This window comes from Euprymna scolopes, chromosome 37 (genome assembly GCF_053919585.1).
Source record: "Euprymna scolopes isolate OS-2025 chromosome 37, ASM5391958v1, whole genome shotgun sequence".
Lineage (NCBI taxonomy): Eukaryota > Metazoa > Mollusca > Cephalopoda > Sepiida > Sepiolidae > Euprymna > Euprymna scolopes.
This window is the reverse complement of record NC_136518.1, coordinates 71,817,825-71,842,286: the sequence shown is the minus strand read 5'-3', so window position 1 is coordinate 71,842,286 and position 24,462 is coordinate 71,817,825. Positions and strand designations below refer to the sequence as shown.

The 24,462-nt window shown below is 34.7% G+C and overlaps 1 protein-coding gene across 2 annotated transcripts in view; it reads right to left on the bottom strand.

Moving 5' to 3' along the window:
* Positions 1–619: 619 nt before the first annotated feature.
* The window catches only part of LOC145261223 (uncharacterized), a 191,147-nt gene continuing 167,304 nt past the window's right edge, over positions 620–24,462 (bottom strand). For both annotated transcript variants that reach the window (XM_080119579.1, XM_080119580.1), the window contains one exon: positions 620–2,943. In XM_080119579.1, coding sequence (XP_079975705.1) covers positions 728–2,923 — 2,196 coding nt within the window. In that variant the 5' untranslated portion in view covers positions 2,924–2,943 and the 3' untranslated portion in view covers positions 620–727. The remainder of the gene's footprint in view (positions 2,944–24,462) is intronic.

The following is a 24,462-nucleotide window of genomic DNA, read 5'->3' as shown; positions in this document are numbered from 1 at the left end:
TTATACGAATATAATTAGAAAAGTATATATATGTAAATCAGAATATTATATATATACATATATATATTCAATTGAATATATATACGTATACAAATGAGACTATGTTATCAATACACATACACACGCACACACACACACGCATATATATATATATATATATATATATATATATATATATATATATATATATATATATAATTAAGTATGTATATATTATTCAAAATATTACATAATACCAATATATTTTTGTGATATTTTCCAACATTTATTTTACTAGCTTAAGAATAACATGATAATCGTAAAAAAATGCGTTAGCACCCGGTGTAGTAACTGACTTTTATATTACTGCAATTTCATATCTAGCCTAGAGTTTTGTAAATCTATGGTTGGAACTCGATTGCATTTGTGCTTCGACTGGCCATAATTCTATATCATTATTATTATTATTATTACTATTTGTTGTTGTTGTTGTTGTTGAATGTGTGTGTTCGTGTGTGTTTTGCGTGTGCGCCAATAAGAAAACTAAATGACTTATTATACTTCTATATTATTATTATTATTATTATTATTATTATTGTTATTATTGTTACTATTATTATTATTATTATTATTATTATTGTTTTTGTTGTTATTCTTGTTGCAGTAATAGCAGTATGTATGTACGTATATATGTATGTATGTGTGTGTCCATAAAGCAACCAAGATGTTGCACTCATCAAGTTCGATTTTACGGGTAATATCCGAGTGATTGCTCAAAATTCAGATCAGTTTGTGAAGGATATCGATTTAGCCTTCGATTTCCGGACTGTATTTCCATGTGTTGGAACATGTTAGCGATTTCCGCTTCCTTCTTGCGCATCATATTATTCCCGTCCTCATCTTTCGTTTCCGGTTTGTTCCTGTTACCTTCGCTGCTTTTCGATTGGCTGCTCCCGCCGCTGTCACCACCAGTGACATCGAAATATGCGGGAGGTCTTCTCTCCGCGGTGGCCGGTCCGCCATAATCTGTCCCCGCATGATACCTTCGATCCGAAACTGGTGGGGTGCCATTCTTATGAACGTAATCTTGCTCGTATCTGTTGTTGTAATGGCTGTAGATATCCGATTGGTTCAGTGGAGGCCCCGAACCATTGCGATAGAAGTCGGAGTTTCGGTTGCTGTAATTTGGTGGTTGAGTGTTGATTAAACCCAATCCCCCCTGAGGATGGTTTTGGTACTCAGCGTAATTATTATTGGCGGGGAAGTGACTGGAATAGCGATTAGTCGGGTTGTTGTTGTTGCTGGCATGATTTCGAAATTGCACCTTCTGCTTTTCCCAAAAGAGTTCGTCTTCATTCGATTTGTACATAGGTTTTGGCGACGTGGGTCGTTTAGGCAATTCAAAAGACGAAGGCAACACTTTTACACCAGCGATCTTGTGAGGAGGCACTTTTGCTACCGGCTTGCGAGGACCATCTGATAACCCACCAGGACTACTGCTTTCGCCTTGCTGTTGTCGACTCTCTAAGTTTGATGCAGAAAATGTTGGACCCATATGGGTAGGAGATGCTGAACGGGGTTCTCTCCTCTGAAATTTGTTTCCCTCGGGAATCTGATTATAACGGCCAACATTTGCTGAATTTCTTGACATTTGTGAAGGTAAATCTGTGGTAGATAATGCCTGCCGGGGATCTGCCCTGCCCATCGGAGCAATGTTATTGTTCCCGACTGGCGTATACCCACCCTGGGGTGTGTGCGCAAGCGATAGGGGTCGGCCATGATTATTTACTTGACGTTCATAGGGTGGAACGCGTGACGCATTCCATAACTGGTCATCATGACTCTGGGACGTTGGTGGTGGTTCGTATCTCTGATAATTATAACGAGTGTCAGGTGGGTAGTCTCTCACCCTATCCTCGTATGAGTTACCCCTAGAATGGTTGACTTGCGGTTTTTGAGAGGACAATGGAGAAGAGGAGGACTGGGCTTGAGGCTGTTGCAAAGATGGAGTTTGTCCGAAATACGAAGATATTGGTCTACCCCGTTCCTGGATTTCACCATACCCCCTTGGCGAGTAATTGTGCATTGGTCCTCCCCTGCCTGCAACTTCCCCCGCCATCATTTGGTGAGGGTGTGGATGATATTGCATCCCTCCATAAGATGGAGCTATTGGGGGCTCATTTGGTTTGGCTGATCTATCCTGTGCCGAGTGACCTCGAAAATGCTCGTCTCTTAATTGATACCGACCGTCATGGGGATAGTTGGGGTCGGACATACCAGGTGCTGGATAACTGCGATCTGTGTAAGGGCCATAGTCAGATCTGTAGGCACCATCCCATTGGTTTCCGGGTGGAGCTGCGCTGGGTTTCTGGGGTAAGGGCCGAAAGTCACCTTTATACTCCTTCTGAGAAGACTGTTGTTGCATTTCAGTGTAGGAGTCGACAATTTTTGTTGCGTCTATTGGAGAAAGTGAAATGAACACGTGACAGTCGAGTGCCTTCACACCCACTTGTCTTCGCATTAAACAAACCACAATTGGCTGATGGTTCGCTGTGTGTAAATAATTGTTCTTCTTTTCTAGCGTTGAAAACAGCTTTTCAGAGGAGGCAACTGCACGTTTTTTGTCCAGGGGCATGAAGGCAAAAACTGTCTTCCGATTATTGTTGACCTTAATTGTAAACTGAACTGCCTCGACATAGCTGACCTGTGAAAATTTGTGGAGTGTGGTCTTCAGCTGGTGACCTTGGGCGTTCCCGTCAGGGGTCAACATGTTAAGCCCTTCACGGGTTATTTGCATATACACCTCGATCGGAGTTTTGGTCTGTTTCTTTCGGAAGCTGAAGTAGAGTTCTTTTAAGGGCTTTTGAATGGCCCCTAGTCCAGTGGTCCCCTTTGACAGTACAGAACAGCCCAAATAATGTAACGTGTACGTTTGCTCAACCATCTTCGGAGAGTTCTTATATTCTGCAAAGAGAAGAAAAAGAAAAAGGTCAAAATACTCGTAGGTAAAGCACGATACATTCAAGAGAATATCAATCATTTTGTAATCTAAAACAATAACAGAGAAGTTAATACGAGGGATGTTCCAAAAGTTATGCTTCCTATTTTTTTTATTTATTTCAACTGTATGGATAAGAGAGGATTGTAAATTACACTGATATGATATCTAAACTTATTTATTCATAAGTATGAGCTGAGAGTTTCATCTCTCTATCGCAGATATTGATGGTGTGAGACACTAGGAAAAGTGGATGAGCTACGAAGACGGGAGTGGTATCATTAAAACGAGCGACCTTTTGTGCTCAAGAATTTTTTTTTCTACATTCACCATCATTCTCAATTTACCAGGGATGAACGAGAGACTTGATGCCTTGGTCGTAAAAGTCAGCACCTGTCAACGCTGTTTTTTTTCATGGCTGTGATTACAACCTTGTTGTTGTTGAAGAAGAAGAAGAAGAAGAAGAAGAAGAAGAAGAAGAAGAAGAAGAAGAAGAAGAAGAAGAAGAAATACTGACTCCATAATGCGTCCTTCAGAAGTCCGAACAAGTGGAAGTCTTACAGTGTCAAGTCGGGACAAAACGGTGGGTGATATAGCACTATTCAATCGAACTCTTTCACATATTTAGTAGTCTACAAACTTGTGTGTGGCCTGGTGTTGTCGTGTTACAAACGGGGTGTTTCCCTTTTTTCTGCTCTTACACGAGTAATTCGGGCTTTCAGCGTTGTCAACGTTTCAATCTAACAACGATTCAATGTAGCAACGTTTCAATGTAACGACATTTCAATGTAACAACGTTTCAATGTAACAACGATTCAATACAACAACATTTCAATGTAACAACGATTCAATACAACAACGTTTCAATCTAACAACGATTCAATGTAACAATGTTTCAATGTAACGACATTTCAATACAACAACGTTTCAATGTAACAACGATTCAATATGACAACATTTCAATGTAACAACGTTTCAATGTAACGACATTTCGATGTGACAACGTTTCAATGTAACGTTTCAATGACAGTCAACTCTTGTTCCAGAAATTTAGAAAGATGATACCCTTCCTGCCCCAGAAGACGGTTCACGGCAGTTTGCCTGCATATGTGTCCGTCTTGAACTTCTTTGCTGGGGAGCGTGAGTGGTGCCATTTCATCGACTGCTGTTTGGACTTCGGCTTGTAGTGCCGACACCATGTCTCATCCCTAGTGATGTAGCAGTCCGAGAATCCATTACTGTCAGGTCTATACTGATTCAACAAGTCCTGACAGATATCCTGCCGACGGTCCTTTTGGTCTTGCACGACCATTCGTGGAACCCACCAAGCACACACTTTGCTGTATCCTAAGGGTGACAACATCGTTTCCAGTGCATTGACACCCACATTCAGCTCGACACAAATTTCATTCATAGTTATCTGCTGATCAGCGTGGACGCACTGTGTTTTCTGGAGTGGTAGCTGCGCATGGGAGTCTGGAGCGTAGCATCTCTGCTGCTATTCTGAAATCGACGAACCCAACTCCTTATTGTGCAGACATCAACTGCGTCGGCTTCATAAGTGATCAACAGGTGGTGGTGAGTGGTGATCGGTTCAATTTATTTTTGCTTAGAGGAATCCAATGACATATCTCTGGTTCTGATGCAATCTCGTCTGATCCATTCGGGCGGAATAAAAAATAGGAAGAATTACTTTTAGAATGACCCAGGCAATAATAATAATAATAATAATAATAATAATAATAATAATAATAATAATAATAAATAATAATAATAATAATAATAATAATATTAATAATTATATTAATAATTATATTAATATTAATAATAATAATAATAATATTAATAATAATAATAATATTAATAATAATAATCAATAATAATAATAATAATATTAATAATAATAATAATAATATTAATAATAATAATAATATTAATAATATTAATAATAATAATAATAATATTAATAATAATCAATAATAATAATAATAATATTAATAATAATAATAATATTAATAATAATATTAATAATAATAATAATAATAATATTAATAATAATATTAATAATAATAATAATAATAATATTAATAATAATAATAATAATAATATTAATAATAATAATAATAATATTAATAATAATAATAATATTAATAATAATAATAATATTAATAATAATAATAATAATAATAATATTAATATTAATAATAATAATATTTATATTAATAATAATAATAATAATGTTAATAATAATAATAATAATATTAATAATAATAATAATAATAATAATAATAATAATAATAATAATTGTAGTGATGCCAAACTATATATTCGAGATGGGTCAAAAAAGATGGAAGGACCGATAAGAAAGAGCACTAACTAGACTTCAACTAGATTAGTGTAAAGAGGAGAGGTACCTTAGGAAGGCTTATACTGACACCCACATTCCAGTAAAAACCAATGATCATTCCTAGCTATAAGTCAATGGCAAACAGCTGTTGCGATAATGAAAATTAATTTGTAAAGCTTATCGAAAGATGTGAAGAGTATTGATAATCTGGGGAGATTTATTGTCACCCAGACTCCAGGGAATATCACCGGTTGCATATATATAACCGGTTGTTGTCACTGAGTAATCTCTGATGATGACCTGTATGAGAACTCCTAGTATGAGAACTAATAATAATAAAAATAATAATAAAATTAATAATAATAATAATAATAATAATAATAATAATAATAAATTGCTGGAGAGGCAAAACATGAAACACCATATGGAACCGAGAACATTGAAGTCGCATATCTATAAGTTTTTTAACCCCATCACATCCCCCATTACCACATCACTGACCCCCCTCCCCCAAAAAAGAGTGAGACCAAATAGCCAAGTATAGTCAAGGAGGAAGCAAAGACCAAAGAGAGAGCACTGGCCAGATCTCCGCTGGATAAGTGCGAAGAGAACTGGGACCTTGGCGAGGTTTATTGCCACTCAAATTCCAGTGAAGACAAATAGCCGCTACCAGCGAGAAATCAATGGCAAGCAGCTGTTGCGATAATGCAAATATATTTGCAAATACTATCAAAAGAGCTGGAAAGTACTGGAAATCTGAGGAGACTTTTCGTCACTCAGCTTCCAGGGAATAGCACAGGCTGTTTACAAGGAGAGATCTTTGATGACCTGTGTGAGCCAATAATAATAATAATAATAATAATAATAATAATAAAAATTTATTTACAAAAAGATAAAACGTACATAATTTTATTTTTTAATGGAAACCACTCCAGACAAGACATGAAGTCAATTGATATAAGGAGCTAAAAAAATTCTACTGTAAGGTCCAAACACACTCTGCCAAGGATAAATGTGAGATGAATAGGTTTCGACCCAGAAAATAGCAATTCTTCCCCCGTTTTCAGAAACATCACTCATTTCATGTTAGAACTAAGTAAAGAAAGCGAGGGTGTCAAGGCTGCCGAAAGCAAATCTTTTACTAAAAAAAGCAAACAAAAACTTTTTATTTAAGCAATATTCATAAACAAACGAAACAAACATTTAAATAAAAACTAGAATACCCGTGACCCGCTGGGTCAGTATGTTATATTAGCTATGGAATTAATGTATGAGCGTGACACGTGTGACGTAAAGAAAATAGTTTTTTTTTTATGACATAACAGAAACATTTCTATGAAAGTATATTAAAATGAAAAAAGAATATAGATAGATTTCTATGAGGCGTTCTGTTTATTATAATTGTTTATTTTTGAAAAAAACAAAAAAACAAAAACAAAAAAAAAACAACAACAAAAAAACTTACAGCCACTGTATTATAAGTGGTTTGCCATACTTATAAGTAAATGTGCACTGAACAGATACAATGATACTTCAAGTAAAGTTCAAATTATTATATATCTTTTTTAAATGAAATTGTTAGTTGAAAGTACAGAATAGTTAAAAAAACAAAACACTCTCCCCATGTAAAGAATAAATATAAAATGAAAATAAAATGTAACTTTTTTCATTTATTTTAAACAAACATTCATGACCCATTGGGTCAAATATTTAATTTATATTATAATAATAAGGCCAATAAAACTAATTAAAACAATGCGGAAATGAACCATGTAAAAAAAAAAAAAAGCAGAAAGTATTAATAATTGTTTATTTGGATAATTTAAACGCGAAAAAAAAAAATAAAAATAAAACAATTGGGACGTTGAAAACGGGCACAGTAAAACAATATTTTTTTATTGTAGATTATCTACGCTGTTATGGGCTTATGTTTGTGTACGCATGCGCAATCGGAAGTCGTAAACCGGATGTTGGGTTACAACACGTGTTACAAGGTCATTTGAGTTTTATAATTATATAGATTAAATGCGCAGAGATGGTATCATACGATTTAAAAAAGTATTTAAAATACTAGATTGTGTCAAACAGACATGTTTTAAATATTGGATTTATTAATATGAAAATCTTTAATTCATTATAACAGATAAAACCGGAAGTCAAAGTAAAAAAAAAAAATTAGTGTATAAATAAAACGTGATCTTTTTAGTTGTTGCTCCCTCTGGTGTGCCTCAAGTACATTTGATCCACCTGTTTTTTTTTTGTGGCTTCTATTTAAATCATAAGAAAGGATCCTGATCACTCCTGCTCAATAGCAACAAAGGTATGACTCAAAATCTATTGTTTGTGGGGAAGGTGGGAACTATTTTGTCAATAAAATGGCGGATCTTTTTATAATATATCGAACAATCTTTAGTTGATCAAGGGGTGTGATAAGGCGTCAATTGTGCAAATGTCAGTAAGAAAAATTAACCATCTGGATTAACTGCTTATTTGTTGAATTTAGTTTCGGATGTTATTGCGAATTGGCAACTGGGTCAATCTGACCTGGGTGGATCAATTATGCTGTGTTCAAAGATACGGTAGTTATCAGGAGGAAATGATTCGATTTTTTGTGTTTTCTATTTGTTTGGATTGTACATATTTTCCCTTTTAACGTATTTTCCTTTTTTTTTTTACCGCAAACAATATATTTAATATATTTGTTGGCAAGTGCACTCTACGTTGCCCGGGAATAAACGTTCCCGTTAAATATTAGATGAAGAAAAAAAAATCACAAACACGAAGCACTAAACAGCTTGCTGAGTGAATGGAGTTTCAATTCTTTAAAAGTAGTCCCATTTACTTCAATAGAACCGGCTAAAGTAGGCGTGTCAAACTCAGGACCCAATGAGCGTTATAGGAGTGAATTTGGGTTGTCATAAAAAAAAATCTAAATAAAGAAAATTTTATATCGATAATTTACCATAGAGATCTTTATCCTGGGCCCACAAAATCAACAGAGATTAGACTACTCTTTTAATGATCCGGTTCCTGTTGATTTTGCGGTGGGAGTTTAGTCTTGTGCAGTTCTAGGATGTCCATCCTCCCAGGCTTTGCATTCTCTCTTTGATAAAGAAGGTAGTTTATTGCTGATCGTTTGAGGCGCCCTTACCGGGGAATACCGACGGGGCTGCCCAGGCACTTTTGCAGGTCAGTGTAACTCCTCGGGTGGGTGGGGGTGACTTCTCAATCCCACTTTCCGACCCTGGTGTCTAAGTTCTTGCAGTGGGAGAGCACTAATCTTATCTTATATTATAAATAGTTAATTAGAACAGCAGTAAGAAAATTGTAATATGAACGATGGTAAAAACAAATTTGTAATTCTATATTAATAATTAGTAATAAAACATATATAGAAAAGATCGGATTTAATCCTTCTAAAATACTAAAATTTTTAATATGGCGTAACAATAAAAAGCATTGGTTAACAATTAGTCCAAGCCTTACTACAAACGATTATAATGTAAGAATAAACTGATCATGACTGAAGAAATAAGAACAATCTACCTCCCTGGATTGAACAAAGTTTTCAGTTTGAAATTTCATCCATGTTCCTACATTTAACAAAGAACCTGCATGTTAAACTCAGTCACACATGCGCCATAAGAGTGAGTTTGTATTGTTATAAAAGTCACACTCTTCACGTATAACTGAAGTTTTTTAATTAAAAAGTATCGCAGAATATTTTTTTTTAATTTATAAAAGAATGCAAATAAAAAAACCCAACAAAAATATAACGAAAAACCTGCGCTAGAAACACTTCTTGTCCTGCCTTGATAGAGTTCAAAATAGACTTCGTAGCCTCGTAGGAGATGTCCTTTTCTCTTCGCTGCAACCTCTATCTCACAGAAGAGATGTTTCGAGTTTGTCTCTGCTTTATCGTTATTTTCATGACAAGTGTTCGACTGAGCTTCAATCTATGGTCCCTCCTCGCCAAACTTTTACAAGGAACACTCGTCTAGCTGAAAACACTATCAAGAATCCCCCCCACTCTTTATCTGTGCCTAAACCTAAACGTAGATCCCATGAACAAAGCGTCTTTCTTTGAAGTGCACATCTGTGGAACTGTCTTCCGTTTTCCTGCTTTCCAGCTGATTACAATCTGATTGTCTTCAAGTCCAACGTAAACAAGTTCTTGATGAGCCGTTCCACTTAAGTTAACAATTTTACCAAATTTCCATTACTAATGATTACTATATTGTCCAATTGACTACTGTACACTCTTAAGCCTTATCCTAAAGTGGTCTCTGGGTCTTGATAAGTGACTATGCCTATGTAAAAAAAAATTGCAACTGTTCTGGTAGTACACCTCGATGCACTTGCAAAAGACACGGAATTATCTGTTCACGGGTATGTGGACCATGTCAAAAAAGTCATTGTGACAATATAAATGAAGAAGCAGTGTCTGATGATGAAAGGCGTTAATATTGAACTGACACGGTTATTCAGTGATGAGATATGTCTTAAAATGCACTGTGTATTCTATAATCTTTAGAAATGGACGTCATGCCGTCATGGATGACGTCATGACCCTGCCTGATCATGTAGTTAGTAGAAAACTTGGAATAAAAATTCTTATATCAAAATATAAAGTTTAAAACTGCAAAGTCTTTTGCAAGCAACAGCTACAGCTTTGAAATATGGAAATATTCGTTATTTTTGATGCGACGGATGTCAGCGTTTTATGACGTCATAGTTAGGACCTTTTGTGGTGATCAGATTTGGGTAAACTTTTAGTATGTTGCTCCTCACATAATTCGTAATAATAATTTTTAAAAAAATCATAAAACGCTTTTTTGGAATTTTGGGCTAAATATTCATCAATATTCATATCATGACAAATATCAGTAATTTCAGAATTTTCGGAATTTTATTTTAATTCAATAAATGTTCAGATATTTAATGATATGTTATGTGTTATTGTAGTGTACGTGTTGCTTTGATTTTATCTAAAATTTACGCGAGATATTTTCGGATAGATTCTTCTTGATATGTCTCCTCCTGTTTTGAAAAGAGTCCTTAAAAAGTGTCCACACATTGAGGTCATTGCCAAAGAAAGTAAACTCTCTACCAAATACTGAGGTCGTTGCCAAAAAAAAGTGAGATCTCTACCAAACATTGAAATCGTTGCCAAAGAAAGTGGGATCTCTACCAAACATAGAGGTCGTTGCCAAAGAAAGTGGAATCTCTACTAAATATTGAGGTCGTTGCCAAAGTGGGCTCTCTACCAAACATTGAGGTCGTTGCCAAAGTGGGCTCTCTACCAAACATTGAGGTCGTTGCCAAAGTGGGCTCTCTACCAAACATTGAGGTCGTTGCCAAAGAAAGTGGGTTCTCTACCAAACATTGAGGTCGTTGCCAAAGAAAGTGAGATCTCTACCAAACATTGAGGTCATTGCCCCCCCAAATGGTCTGTCTACCAAACATTAAGGTGATTGCCAAAGAAAATGGTCTGTCTACCAAACATTAAGGTGATTGCCAAAGAAAATGGTCTCTCTACCAAACATTTAGGTGATTTCCAAAGAAAATGGTCTCTCTACCAAACATTAAGGTGATTGCCAAAGAAAATGGTCTCTCTACTAAACATTAAGGTCATTACCAAAGAAAGCGAACTGTTTGCCGTTTTAGAAGGTTACTCACACCTGATAGTATCCTGTACCTCTACAATGCCACTATTCACCGTGGAGTATTCTTGTCACACCAGGGCTCGACCATCTGCTACTTGTCTCTCACTCATAAACAGGATAAAAAAAAGAGTCTCCAACCTAATAGTCCCCGCACTAACAACCAAACTCCGACCACTGTTCTATCCTGGAAATGTGGCATTTATGTGCTCGTTTATATTACCAGTTCCTTCTAACAACTAAAGACTGCTCGCTGTAAACTAAACAAAAAAACAAAAAAAAAACAAAACAAAAAACAAAAAAAAAGAACAAAACAAAAAACAAAAACAATATGACACCTTTACGTGTAATTAGTTAATATCCAAAACAATTATAACGATACAACAATGTTATGTCAGAACTTTTATTTTTGTGGGCACATTCCATTGCGGCATACCATAACATAGTGACTAATAATTACCAGCATAGGACGATCAGCTAATATTAGACCCACAATTCGAAGAGGACAGCATGCATTATTTCTCCTTGATCGACAGCTTAAATTGGATAATAGAAAAATTATAAAAATGCTACAGGCGACAGATGCGGATTTCGGAGATGTAACATCACATCACTTAAGATATAGTCGCAATATAAAAACACAACGACGGCGACATTTTACCTTTAAGCCAAGAACCGGTGTATGTTTACAACTACGTCCGCGCATTTCGCATATAAAAACACACCCACGGCAAATCCAGTAAGTTGGTTCGGAGCGGCGGCCGCCTCTGATGGCGGTCGACCTCTCCGCCAACCGACGGCTATCTCAATTAAGAAAGTTTACTTAGCTACTACTACTACATGCGATAAAACGGCCCTTTAGGTTCATCTTTCTAAACAAAACTGCTATATATTTTGCAAAATCGACTCCTCAATCCTGCAGCTCCCCGCACCTATGTGCAATCTCCAACACCTTCCTTCAGTTTCCAGAGACGACATTAATGCCGCTCCATCTTTAACACAAGACTTACAACTTTCTTTTCTTTACCGGAAGGTAACTAAACATGGACGGTATTTTTTTTATCGTTCGCAACAGTTGCGTTTTGTCCTCTTTTTTTTTGGCATTTGTTGTTTTCTTGCCTGTGTCAACTATTAGTTGTAGGGTCGATTGTCACCAACGGTCGCACTCGCAATAAGTGGGTGATCCTATTAAACCGTTATAATCAGATATATCCTGACACTAAATTAATTAAATTACTTAGCTAAATAATTTTAGTTTTAACAAAATGGCTACAATAATATCGTGGGGTTTCCATTTACGCTGACCGTCCACAGGATGCCCAGCAGCAATATTTTACATCTGAAAGATGCCGCTGTATAATTTCCACATTAAATTAAATTAATATTTCAAGCAACCAAGTGTTCGAAGCAATAGCGAGCCGACAAAGGTAAAACCAGTCAGTGGTTGATTAGAAATGGATCTATTTGTGTAAGTTAGTAATGAATATTCCGGATTAAATCACAGTCGTGTGGATAGTTTTTTCTTCTTCTTCTTCTTTTGACTCCGTGTGATTTAACCTGATATTAAAAAAAAAGTGAATCTGTTCATGGACTAATGAGATGGAGAAACCGCGGGAATTGCCTTCAAACGAACGAATCAAATGCAGGATCATATATATATATATATCCATTATGAGAGAATACGACCGTGAATTAACCAATCTAATTGAATATTTAGTCAAAACAAACTTATAACATGGAGCTCGCACTTGCTTTTAAAAACGGGTTATTTGGTTTTGAACTCTAAATCCATACAAATGTACGTGTATGTGCATTAGTTTCCTCGAAGAAACGAAACCTTTTTTGTTTTCTTATTTGGCTTACATTAAACTCATGTAACTGTATCCAAAAACAGAAAAAATATTTGGTGCTTCTATATTATAGAAACGAAAAAGATATTGAATTTTAAGTAAAACAAATGGTACCTACGCAATTGTCAAGTCGCAAATAGTAACACATCCAAAAATTACAGAAAACGATAAGGTAGAAAAATAATTATAAATGAAAAAAAAAACTGTTTTTTCGATGAAGTTTATACGAGGAATAAATGTTGTCCGACATTTTGAATTACGTTCGCTCTTTATCAGCTAAAAATCATTAAAGCCATTTCCTCTCCAAAAATTAAAAATAACCCAAACAAAAAACAAAAAAACAAAAAACAAACAAACAAAAAAACAAACAAACAAAAAATATTGCTGTCTGTTTATAGTTTCAAATCGGTTATTTTATTTTATGATTAAAAAACAAGTCATGTTGATAGGAGACTGTAAGTTTTATTTTTATTATAGATACTTTTTTAAAATGAAACAAAAGTGTGAAAGTCAATTGAAATCTGTTTCTTTTATAATGTATAAAAAAATTATTCAGAAAAAAAATTATAATTTATAAAAAAATTATTCAGAAAAAAAATTATAATTTATAAAAAAATTATTCAGAAAAAAAATTATAATTTATAAAAAAATTATTCAGAAAAAAAATTATAATTTATATAAAAAATTATTCAAGAAAAAATTATAATTTATATAAAAACATTTTTCAGAAAAAAAAATTATAATTTATAAAAGATTATTCAGAAAAAAAATGTATTGTGTGTTGAATTTTCATTGAAAAATATCTAAGCCTCCGTTCAGTCTCGAAAGACAAAGGATACCCCTTGCAGGGGCAGCTGCCTATGTAAATTGTGAAGCAAGGGTTACGCAATCCCAACCACACCTCTCATGAATCGGTACTGTTTGAGTCCAGTAGCAAGGAGAAGTCCAAGCCGACATAAGCGGAGAGCGCATACAGCACCTTGAAGTCCCAAATGGCCACCCATTTAGTACTGACCAGGTTCAACGTTGCTTAACTTCGGTGATCCAGCGGGAAACGATATGTCAACAATTCCCTTTAGCTTTAAAAGATTAAAAAAGAATTTGCTAAAAATTGTTTTAAATTCGTCGTTATTGTTTTTATTTTATTTTTTATTAATTTTATTTATGTTTTAAAAATTTTCAGCTGCCGTGGAATTTCCACGGATTCTACTAGTTATTATTATTATTATTATTATTATTATTATTATTATTATTATTCACTAGGAGTTTTCACACAGGCCATCATCCAAAAATTCTATTTGAGAATAACCTGTGATGTTCCCTGAAGCTGGCGTGACAAAAATTCTTCCCAGATTTCCAGTACTCATCATCCCTTTCGATAATCTCTGCAATCTATATTGGGTGGCAATTGTTATTAGTAGTTTGTTTGTTGTGGTTATTATTTGAAATATTTGAACTATTTTATTCTTGAGTTCTATTATTTTCGCAGTCCAGTTCAGTGCATTGGTCTCGCTAGTAATAAATAAATTAAAAAAATACATTTTACAAAACATCACAAAAACAAATTCAAATAATCTCTACAATTATATTAATACAACTTTTCTGTGTGTGTGTGTGTGTGTGTGTGTGAGAGAGAGAGTTCCTTATAGACTCCAAAACGGCTGAACAGATTTTCTTTGAAATTTACAGAACTGTAGTGTATAAGTCTGGGAGTGATCTTAGTAAAGTTTTGTCTCAGAATACTCCCGATAATAATCGATAATCGGAACTGTTATTTTTTTCATGTCGTCGCTTAGCAGCAAATGATAGAACAACGGGCCGCGAAAATTCTACTGTGGGTAAGTTGATAGCGTGGGTAAGTTGATAGCGTGTTTTTTTTATATATTTTTTTTTTGCATGACGTAGTCTGTAGGTTCAAACCTCGCACTTCACTTAATGTTTTTTTTCGTTAACTGAAAAGAAGTTTATCTAAAATAATTTTATAAAAGAAACAGTAGATGCTCTAGAGTGCAATGTAGAATAACATATATTTTGGACTAAGTAACTGCACGGAGGCATGTGAAGCTTCCTTCCGAGCGATTTCACGGACTTCGATCACAATAAAAATATAGGAGTGTGAAATATTCGTTGATCATTATTCAATCTCGGGCAGAGTTGGGTCTCCCTGCTAGCAAGCGAATAAAAACAACACTGGGAAATGAACAATTAAACGTTGTTGTCATTTGTGATACGGTTACACATTGAACGTTGTTGATGTGATGTCGAGTCGTTTAAATTATTTCCCGTTACTACGATCTCATACTGATTTGAAAAATACACACACATCAAGCGAGTAAGTTAATGCGTCTCTTTTGAAAAGGGGCATTTTTTCTGAAATATTATTCTGTACATCTTCATATACATCCATGCATTTCTGCGGGATGTTCCGTCGGCCGGTCGTAAGAATGGATTACTTTCTTGCAGTTCACAACATGGCCGTCTTTAAATAAAATGGCAACGAACACTTTTCGAGGTGTTCACTTAAGTAATCCAATTTTTATTATTTTTTCCGCCCATCTTTTTCAACCATCTCATAATATTGTTCATCATCCATCCGACCGTCTTATCGATTCATCCTCGAGTGGCTTTATGATACGATCGTTTGTAAGGAAGATCACTTGGTTTGTCATGGGGACGTATCTTGAACTGTTGTTACGTCATTGCACGGCAAGCAGCTTCCCTGGGGAATAAACGATAGCACATAGAGGATAGAGGCTCGTTGCTGTTGCACCAAAGATGAATTACGTGATGTCGGCTACATTTGCTGGTGGGTCTCATCTCGGGCCTTTTTGGTCGGCGTCATAACGGGCAGCATTCCATTGTCATTGATGGCAGGGACCGCTTGCAAAAATTGAACGCTTATACAAAACAACGAACAAAGACATTTTTTAAATAACAAGTGAAGCATGCGTGGTCCCCCATGAGTGCACAGTGAGCGAGGCATAAAATAAAATGACTAAGTTCAGCATTTGGCACTCCCTCATCTAGACCCAAAAGACCCCAGGGAACGTCAAATCCTGGTGAAAATGTACAAACGGTGCAGTATTAGGCGTTAACATATGTACATTTGAGTTCTGTACCATGCAAAAAAAGAAATGATTAAGTTCATTTGCCCCCCCCCACCCATTTAGCCCTCAAAGTCCCCAAGTCCTTAACATATTTAAATTGGGGTTCAGCACCATGCAAAACTGCTAAATAGACGTGCACAGAAAATTTGGGACAAATATGGTAAAATAGTCCCAAAAATTGAGTGTTTTTATTAGCCCTAAAAGAGCCCCTGGGACACACCCAAGAGTTATCTCGAAGTATAGACTAACAAAATCATATAGAAATCAGTTAGTTACAACTTTTCAGAAAGTTTTATAAAAATTACAAAAATCAATATTTTTCATGAGAGAGAGAGAGAGAGAAAGAGAGAGAGAGAGAGAGAGAGAGAGAGAGAGAGAGAGAGCGTGTGTGTGTGTGCGTGTGTGAGAGAGAGTTCATGCATACATTAAAAAAAAAAACAACAAAGGTACTGAAATATTGCCATTGTTTAAAAACCTGACGTCAGCGTACACGTTCGACTTTTTGGGCACCTGGGGTCTCTGATGATTTTGACTCAACTGAGTTTCGTAAACAACTGTCAATCAAATCTGGTTGATATACGCTGACATTTTGAAATACCTGCCTTTGCCTGTATCTGATATCTCCCCCATGAGTACACGACAAGTTTGTTACAAGGTTTAATTATGCAGAAGCGCAAACTCCCTCAAAAGGGAGCTTCTTCATTGTGTCGCAGCTTTTGGCCTTGATATGTGGTAACTAACTAGTATAAAAACCGAAGGCTACCACCAACAGCAGTCGATAAACCGATTAGTATTGAGGTTTCTGAATTTTTTGAGATGAGGGCTGGTTATTCATATTATTTGGATTCATCGGACTACTGTTCTCACTTTCAGTGTGATTTTCACAACATTTCGGTCGATGTAACCTCCGACCTTTTCAGGTGTATCAAATTCCTGAGTTCGACAGGATACACCTGAAGAAGGTCGGAGACTACATCGACCGAAACGCTGTGAAAAGCACCTAATAAATCTGAACTTTGATAAGAGAGGGACTCATTATTACAAAAAAGCATGACAAACCAATGGATTTAGTATTCTTAGTAAACAAGACACATTTTCACATACTCAGAATATTCTTTTGTTCTGGGATTGAGTTATGTTTGACAAAAATCTATTTTAATTTTTCTAATCAGTTGTAGATCGTAATTAAGTAAACAAGCGATCGATCTTTCATTATCGATCTGTATTTCTCTCGCCTTCTCTGAATACTTGTTGATTCAACTATTTCCTATTAGTTTCATTGTTTTTTTTAAACACTTACAAAAAGAGTGATTCTCAATTTAATTTACATTAAGGGTTCGTATACACCGTAAACACGTATGCAAATGAGATAGCAAAATAATGGATCGATTTCCTTCTACTTATTTACTTCTACTTTAGTTATGCAGAAAGAATATTTTACAAAAAATACTGCAGTTTATGAATTTTCTAATAACGTCCGAGCGAAATAAATAATTGTAGTGTTAGTGACCCAACGGTTCACAAGCGCGTTTTTTAGAGGCGGCGAGCTTTAAATTAAAATAAATCACAGAAAAATATTTTTATCATAAAAATATGTGGTTTATTCCACAGATTAATTTTTGGCATTTATAATTTAAATAACATTTTGAGCATATGTTTATATGACGTCATCTACAGGTCCAAATTACACAAACTCTACGCATTAAATTAGGCTCTATTTCGCCAATAACGCACCAAATGTTGTCTTCGAAGTGGTATATTGTGTCTGGTTCCTCAGCCTAGACACGGAACTTTACATATCCTTAAAAAAAAAGAACAACAACAATAAAAAAATAATCTAATGGGGTTAAATCGCACGAACGGGGTGGCCAGTTAACAGGTCTATTTCGTGAAATCATTCGTTCATCAAATATTTCTCTCAGTAAATTGATCATTTGCAAACGTTGCTTCACGATGAATCGCCAAATGAAGCTGAAAAAGTAACAGATAATTGCCAAATCTGTTATCAAAGCAAACGGAGTTGTCAATTTAAAGTTTGCCGCCTCTAAAAATACACTGTATATTACTATGAGATCGTTGTTTGAACCACCGATCATTTGTCGTCTAGCCAACTGAATTGCCCCCTGAGCCACCATCATACAGCGCCCTTTGGCTCGTGATTTTACTCGTAGCGTTGCTATTATGTTGCCAATGTCAATGATATTAAAGTGTCTTAATGATTTATTGGCCAATAATAATTAGGGCTGAGCCAATTAGATGATTGCATATCCATTTGAAATGCAAGTGTTGTTTGAACGCTGTCCATTGCGTTCAGTTATTAATGATAAAAACATAAAATCATAACAAAATTCTGACAATATAAGAAATAATGCTTCTATACTCTCTCATATTTATCTCTCTCTCTCTATATATATCTTTCTCTCTCTCTCTCTATATATATATATATATCTTTCTTTCTCTCTCTCTCTCTATATATATATATATTTCTTTCTCTCTCTATATATATCTTTCTCTCTCTCTCTCTATATATATATATATTTCTTTCTCTTTCTTTCTCTCTTTATATATATATATTTCTTTCTCTTTCTCTCTTTATATATATATATATATATATTTCTTTCTCTTTCTCTCTTTATATATATATATAATCTTTCTTTCTCTCTCTCTCTCTCTCTCTCTCTCTCTCTCTACTATTATATGAAGGTCACTTTGCCAGTGTGCTTGTGTATCTGTGTGTCTGTGTGTTCGGTTTCTATGGACTTCAAAACGGCTAGGCCGATTTTTATGAAATCTCACAGGAAGGTACTTTGCATGCCTGGCAGTGTTCTTAGATAGGCTTGTGTCGGAATGTCTTCGATAAGTATCGATAACTGAAATAATCCGATGAAAAAAGGAACAGGCGATTTCGACCAAAGTTAACACCTTGTACAGCCTAAGATCACAAGTGCATTTGAGATGTTTTATTACCGCACAAGTCGAAAGGCCCGACATATAAAATCAACAGTAAGTTCTTTGATATGACAGGGGCGCGTTCGAAATGGATGTTTCTGTTTAGAGCACAATTGAAGCATCATGCTTGACTTTTGCATTTTAAACTTTAATGCAAACCATTATATATAAAAATAATTTTATAAAATCAACAGTAAGTTCTCTACAGTGCAATGTTGACTACAAAATATTATGGACTTAGTCATTACAAAAGGCATGTGAAGTTTCCTCCAGGTGCACTGTGATGGGTCTCCAATCAGAGCAGGCAATTAATCGATTTGATTGAAAAAATGATCGATTTAACCGATTTCGATGACAATAAAAGTATGGCAGCCTGAAACATTTATTGATTATCATTCGATTCATAATAACGTCAGGTCATCATGCTAGTAAGGGCCCGGCGTAAAACTCAGCATTAGGTTCTTTGATAAGACAGGGGCGCATTCGAAAGGGATGCTTCTGTTTAGAGCACAACTGAACCCTGATACTTGACTTTTGCAATTAAAACTTTAATATATATATATATATATATATATATATATATATATATATATATATATATTCAAAATTATATGTATATATATTACTTTATTTATTAAATATTTAAATAATTAGTATTATTACGTGCTTAAAATATATCCATAGACAAGTGTTTCTGGGTATAACCCGTCGTCCACATCAGCAACGTGGATCGATTCACGATTACACTATCAGCAGTTTTACCAATGAGACACGACGCCTTGTCAGATTTCATGAACGATTTTTATCGCTTTAAAAAATATAAAATCTGTTGTTATTTTTAGCGATATATAAGCAGTTTTGAACCGCTGCTTATTTTTGTATTTTGATTTTCGCTTTCTAAGCGATTAAGAAGAGAGTGACTACTTTTCCTTTATTTTTTTTTTTTTTGCGTCACCATCTTTTTTAAGAAGGGACGTATATTTATTTATATTTATTAAATATTTAAATATTTAATTTAAATATTTCAAAAATATTTTTACATGCATATGTTTTACGCAATATTTAAATATTTGATAAATAAAAATAGTAAATAAAAAAAGGGCAACGCAAAAGTGAGGTAATCTCTCCCTCCTCTTCACCACTTGGGATGCGAAAATTAAAATACAAAAATAAGTAATGCTTCAAAACTACTTAAATATCGGCAAAGAATAACAACCGTTCAATAGTGTAGTCGTGACTCCGATCCTGGTTGATGGTTAATCCTTGCTGATGACAGGTGATGACCAGAAACACGTGTCTATGGATATATTTTATGCACGTAAAAATATGTAAATATTTAATAAATAAGAAAATTTAAAAAAAAAAAAAATTCCGTCAAAAAACAAACAAACAAAAAGAAAAGAAAAAAATGATAAAGGAGGGCCGACGCAAAACCCAAAATAAAGGGGAGGTAATCTCTCTCTCGTCTTCACCGCTTAGCGAAAGTTAAAATACAAAAATAAGCAACGTTCCAAAACTGCTTATATATTGCTAAAAATAACAATAGATCATATATATATATATATATATATATATATATATATATATATATATATATATATATATATATATATATATAGAGAGAGAGAGAGAGAGAGAGAGAGAATAAATGACAAAAAACTATATTCCAAAATTCATGATGCTGACCATCTTATAATTTATTCGTTTGATTCAGTTCACTGAATTAAAGGAAAAAATTATAAGATGGTCAACATCATGAATTTTGGAATATAGTTTTTTGTCATTTATTCTCTATATTGCTCTGTAATTACATTGAGCTTCTTAAATTAGGATTGGTATATATTATAAGAAAATATATTTCTACATATATATATATATATATATATATATAATTTATTTATACAAACATTGGTGGCTACATATGTGCATACATATTTCTGTAATCACCCGTTATTAGGGAGATTACGTCTTCAGGCCAAGAATTTCCCTAGAAAACTCAAACTCAAGATACAAAAACAGTTTCTTATATGACTTACAAAAATAGAATTTTGTCTTAGCATAGGGGTGGGGTTGGTCTCGGGGAAGGATAAGCAAGGACATGACCTCTGATATTAAGCTATACTGCCATAATCTCTCTCTCTCTCTATATATATATATATATGAGGTGCGTAAGGTATTTGAGGACCATTATATTTTTTGTAATTTAAATTTAAAAATATACTAATTAATGTTTTTTATAGCTTTAATAAGATCCCATCGTAGATAATACTATAACTAATGAGATAAAAACATGTAATAGTTCCTATAAAAACGAAACACAGCAGTTAAGAAGTTGCAAGATTTCTAAAAGTCGTCAGTGATGGTTTTCGCCGTTGTTAGCACATAATGCCTCCTAATTTTTCCCACAAGGGCCTTAGAGTAAATGCAGATGCCATGACGAGACCCTGCAAACTACTGTTAAATCTATAATAAACAAGGTAGCTAATGAGAAGGGTCTATATTTTCCAACAAGATTCGGCACCATCCCATGAAGCTGTCAAAACACAGGATTGGATGGCCGAGAATTTTCATGCTCATGTCACATCAAACTTATGTCCTCGTAACTCACCAAATCTTAATTCTTGAAAGAAAAGTTAATAAGCATCCTAATAATACGAAATCCTCTCTGATGGAAGCAATAGTCCGAGCAATGGAAGACATGAATAAAGACCACCTGACCAAAGATTGCCGTCGCTTTCGAATTTGAATGGGTGATAGAAGACGCATGAGATTATATACAGAATGAAATTAACCTTTTTTGTACCAATGTTCCTTGAATGGAACATAGTTTTTAACATACTATAGAAATTGTAATTTTGCTTTAAATTCAATTTTTATAAGTTATTTCTATTAAAGTAGCTTCATTTTACTCCAGATTTATGAAAACTTTTATAAATTATTCTTATAGTTATATTTAAAGCAAAATTACAATTTCTATAGTATGTTGAAAACTATATTCCATTTAAGGAACATTGGTACAAAAAAGGTTAATATTATATTTATTTGTTTTCTTACAAGAAATTGTAAATTACAATGATTTAAGTTTCATTTTATGCTTTTCTAAAAGTTTTTAACGTGTCCTCAAATAGCTTATGCACCTTTGAAAGGGCCAGCACTCTCATTTTTATAAAACCGTGGATTTGCCTGTTTCGTTTCTAAAGATGATGAGCAGAGAAACAAACAAAACGAACCATGCAACGACTTAAAACGCAACTCATCTTCCCGGGAGGAAGGGCGTTAATAACTTTAGTCTAATGGTTAAATAGGAGGACACCCCGTCGGCTGTTTTCATGTCCTGCTCATGTGTTTGTGGAAAATATGAACCCATTTACAAATCCGCGTATTCCGTTTTATTTAAACGCTTGTTACTAGTTACCTTTAGGCACGGGTGGCTGACGCATTTCAAGCTGCCACCCAGTCTCTCTATTTATCCATCCATTTCTCGGTTAACCTCTCCATTTACCTCTCTATGGCGCCCTAGATATTTAAATCCCTTCCCTCTTCTCTCTCTCCCCCCTCTCTGGCCCTCTAGCTTTCTATTTCGTTAACTCTCTCTATATAAACCCTCCAACTCTTTGTGTGAATTTCTCTCCTTCTCCCCCCCCCTCTCTCGCTTTCTCTATTTCGTTAACTTACTCTCCGTAAATCCTCTAATTCTCTGTATGTCTCTCTCTCTCTTTGGCGCACTAGCTTTCTCCATTTCGTTGCCGCACCCCCCCCTCTCTCTCTCTGTAAACCCTCTTACTCTCTGTGTGAATCTCTCTGGCTCGTAAGCTTTCTCTATTTCATAGCTCTTTGTCTCTCTTCATAAACCTTCCCAGTCTCTGTGTAAATCTCTCTCTGACGCGCTAGCTTGCTCTGTTTCGTTGCTATCTCTTTATTTCTCTTTCGCTCTCTGTAAACCCTCTAAATCTCCGTATGAATCATCTCTCTCCCTCATACATATATATATATAACTACTTCGTTTAGTCACATAAATTAATATACGAAAATATAATTTTATGCGTAAATTTTTAGTATTTATTTCAACAGTGCTCGATACATAGGTAGAGCTAGGTAGTAATAAGCTTAATGCCCATATATATTTTTATAACTTTATATATATATATTTTTATAACTATATATATATATACATACACACATATATATATATATATATATATATATATATATATATATATATATATATATAGGTTTCACATGGAGACAAAAGAAATTCACCAATAGATTTATTACTTTAAAAATATGACAGACAAAAATTTTGTGATTGACGGACAGACAGATGGACAAAAATTTATATATAGATTAGATTTAATTGACATTAACGTTAATAACATAAACACTACAATAAGTTTACATCACATTTAAGATTCTGCATGTCAGTACAGTCAGGAAAGCAAGAAACCGGGAGGGAATTCCAAAGTTTAGCAGTCCGAGAGAAGAATCTATTAGAGTAGAAGGTTTTTTCGGGATCTAAAGTGAAGAGGCAGGATTTTGCTGCTTGTCGGGTTAGTTGGAGTATGTACATCGAGGTGGCGCAGAGCATATTCCGTTAAAGTACTTGCAAAAATAGAGAGGGATGCAACATTCTGGCGATGGGACTTAGCCGACAGTGCGGGAATAGTTTGTGTTTTAGTTTTTATAGTACGCGTTGTAATTTCTTTGATTGCCTTAAAGAATACGCTGCTGTTCCGAACAAGAAAACACAGTCACCTATTGTAGAAAAAAACCCCCAAAACATTTAATGAGAATGAATCACTTTCGGAGGATTTTCTAACAGCTTTCTTTTGAAGACTCAGCTCGTGTCTTTCCATCGTAGGCGTATCCCTTTTCTTCATGAGATTCTCATGGATAACTGTTCTTGGGTAGAAATCGACCCAGAAACATCTTAGACTTTCTTTTTCTCATCCAATTTTCTTGAAGTTCATACACTAGATCTAATGATCTTTCTGCTTCTCATAACGTCGGTTATCTCTATCGCTTCAAGCACTTTCTCATAACTGAGGCTATTCTCTATTTCTACAAATCGATTATCAGATCATGTATGGAGTACTGTTGTCATATTTGGGCTGGTGAATCTCTATCCCAGTTGATAGTTCTTGATGAGGTGTGGAAACGTATCTGCAATTTAATTGATTCCATTCTGTCTTCTCTGCAGTTGTTCGCTCTCGCTTTCTTAGACGTGATGTTGCTAGTTTCAGTCTTTTCTATAAATACTATTACGGCACGTGTTCTTCAGAATTTATCAACTAGGCTCCAACCCCTGTCCCATCACCGCAATGTTGCATCCCTGTGCCTGTTTTATAAGTAGTTTAATGGAATATGCTCTGATGAACTCATTGCACTCGATGTACATATCAACAAGAGACCCGCTTAGCAACAAAATTACATCCCTTCACTGCTGAGATCCCTAAATGCCAGAAAGCATTCTACTCTAATAGTTTCTTCCCTCAAACAGAAAAAAAAACTTTGTAATTCCTTTCCTGCTACCTGCTTCCCTTACTGTACTGATATACAGAAGTTCGAATGT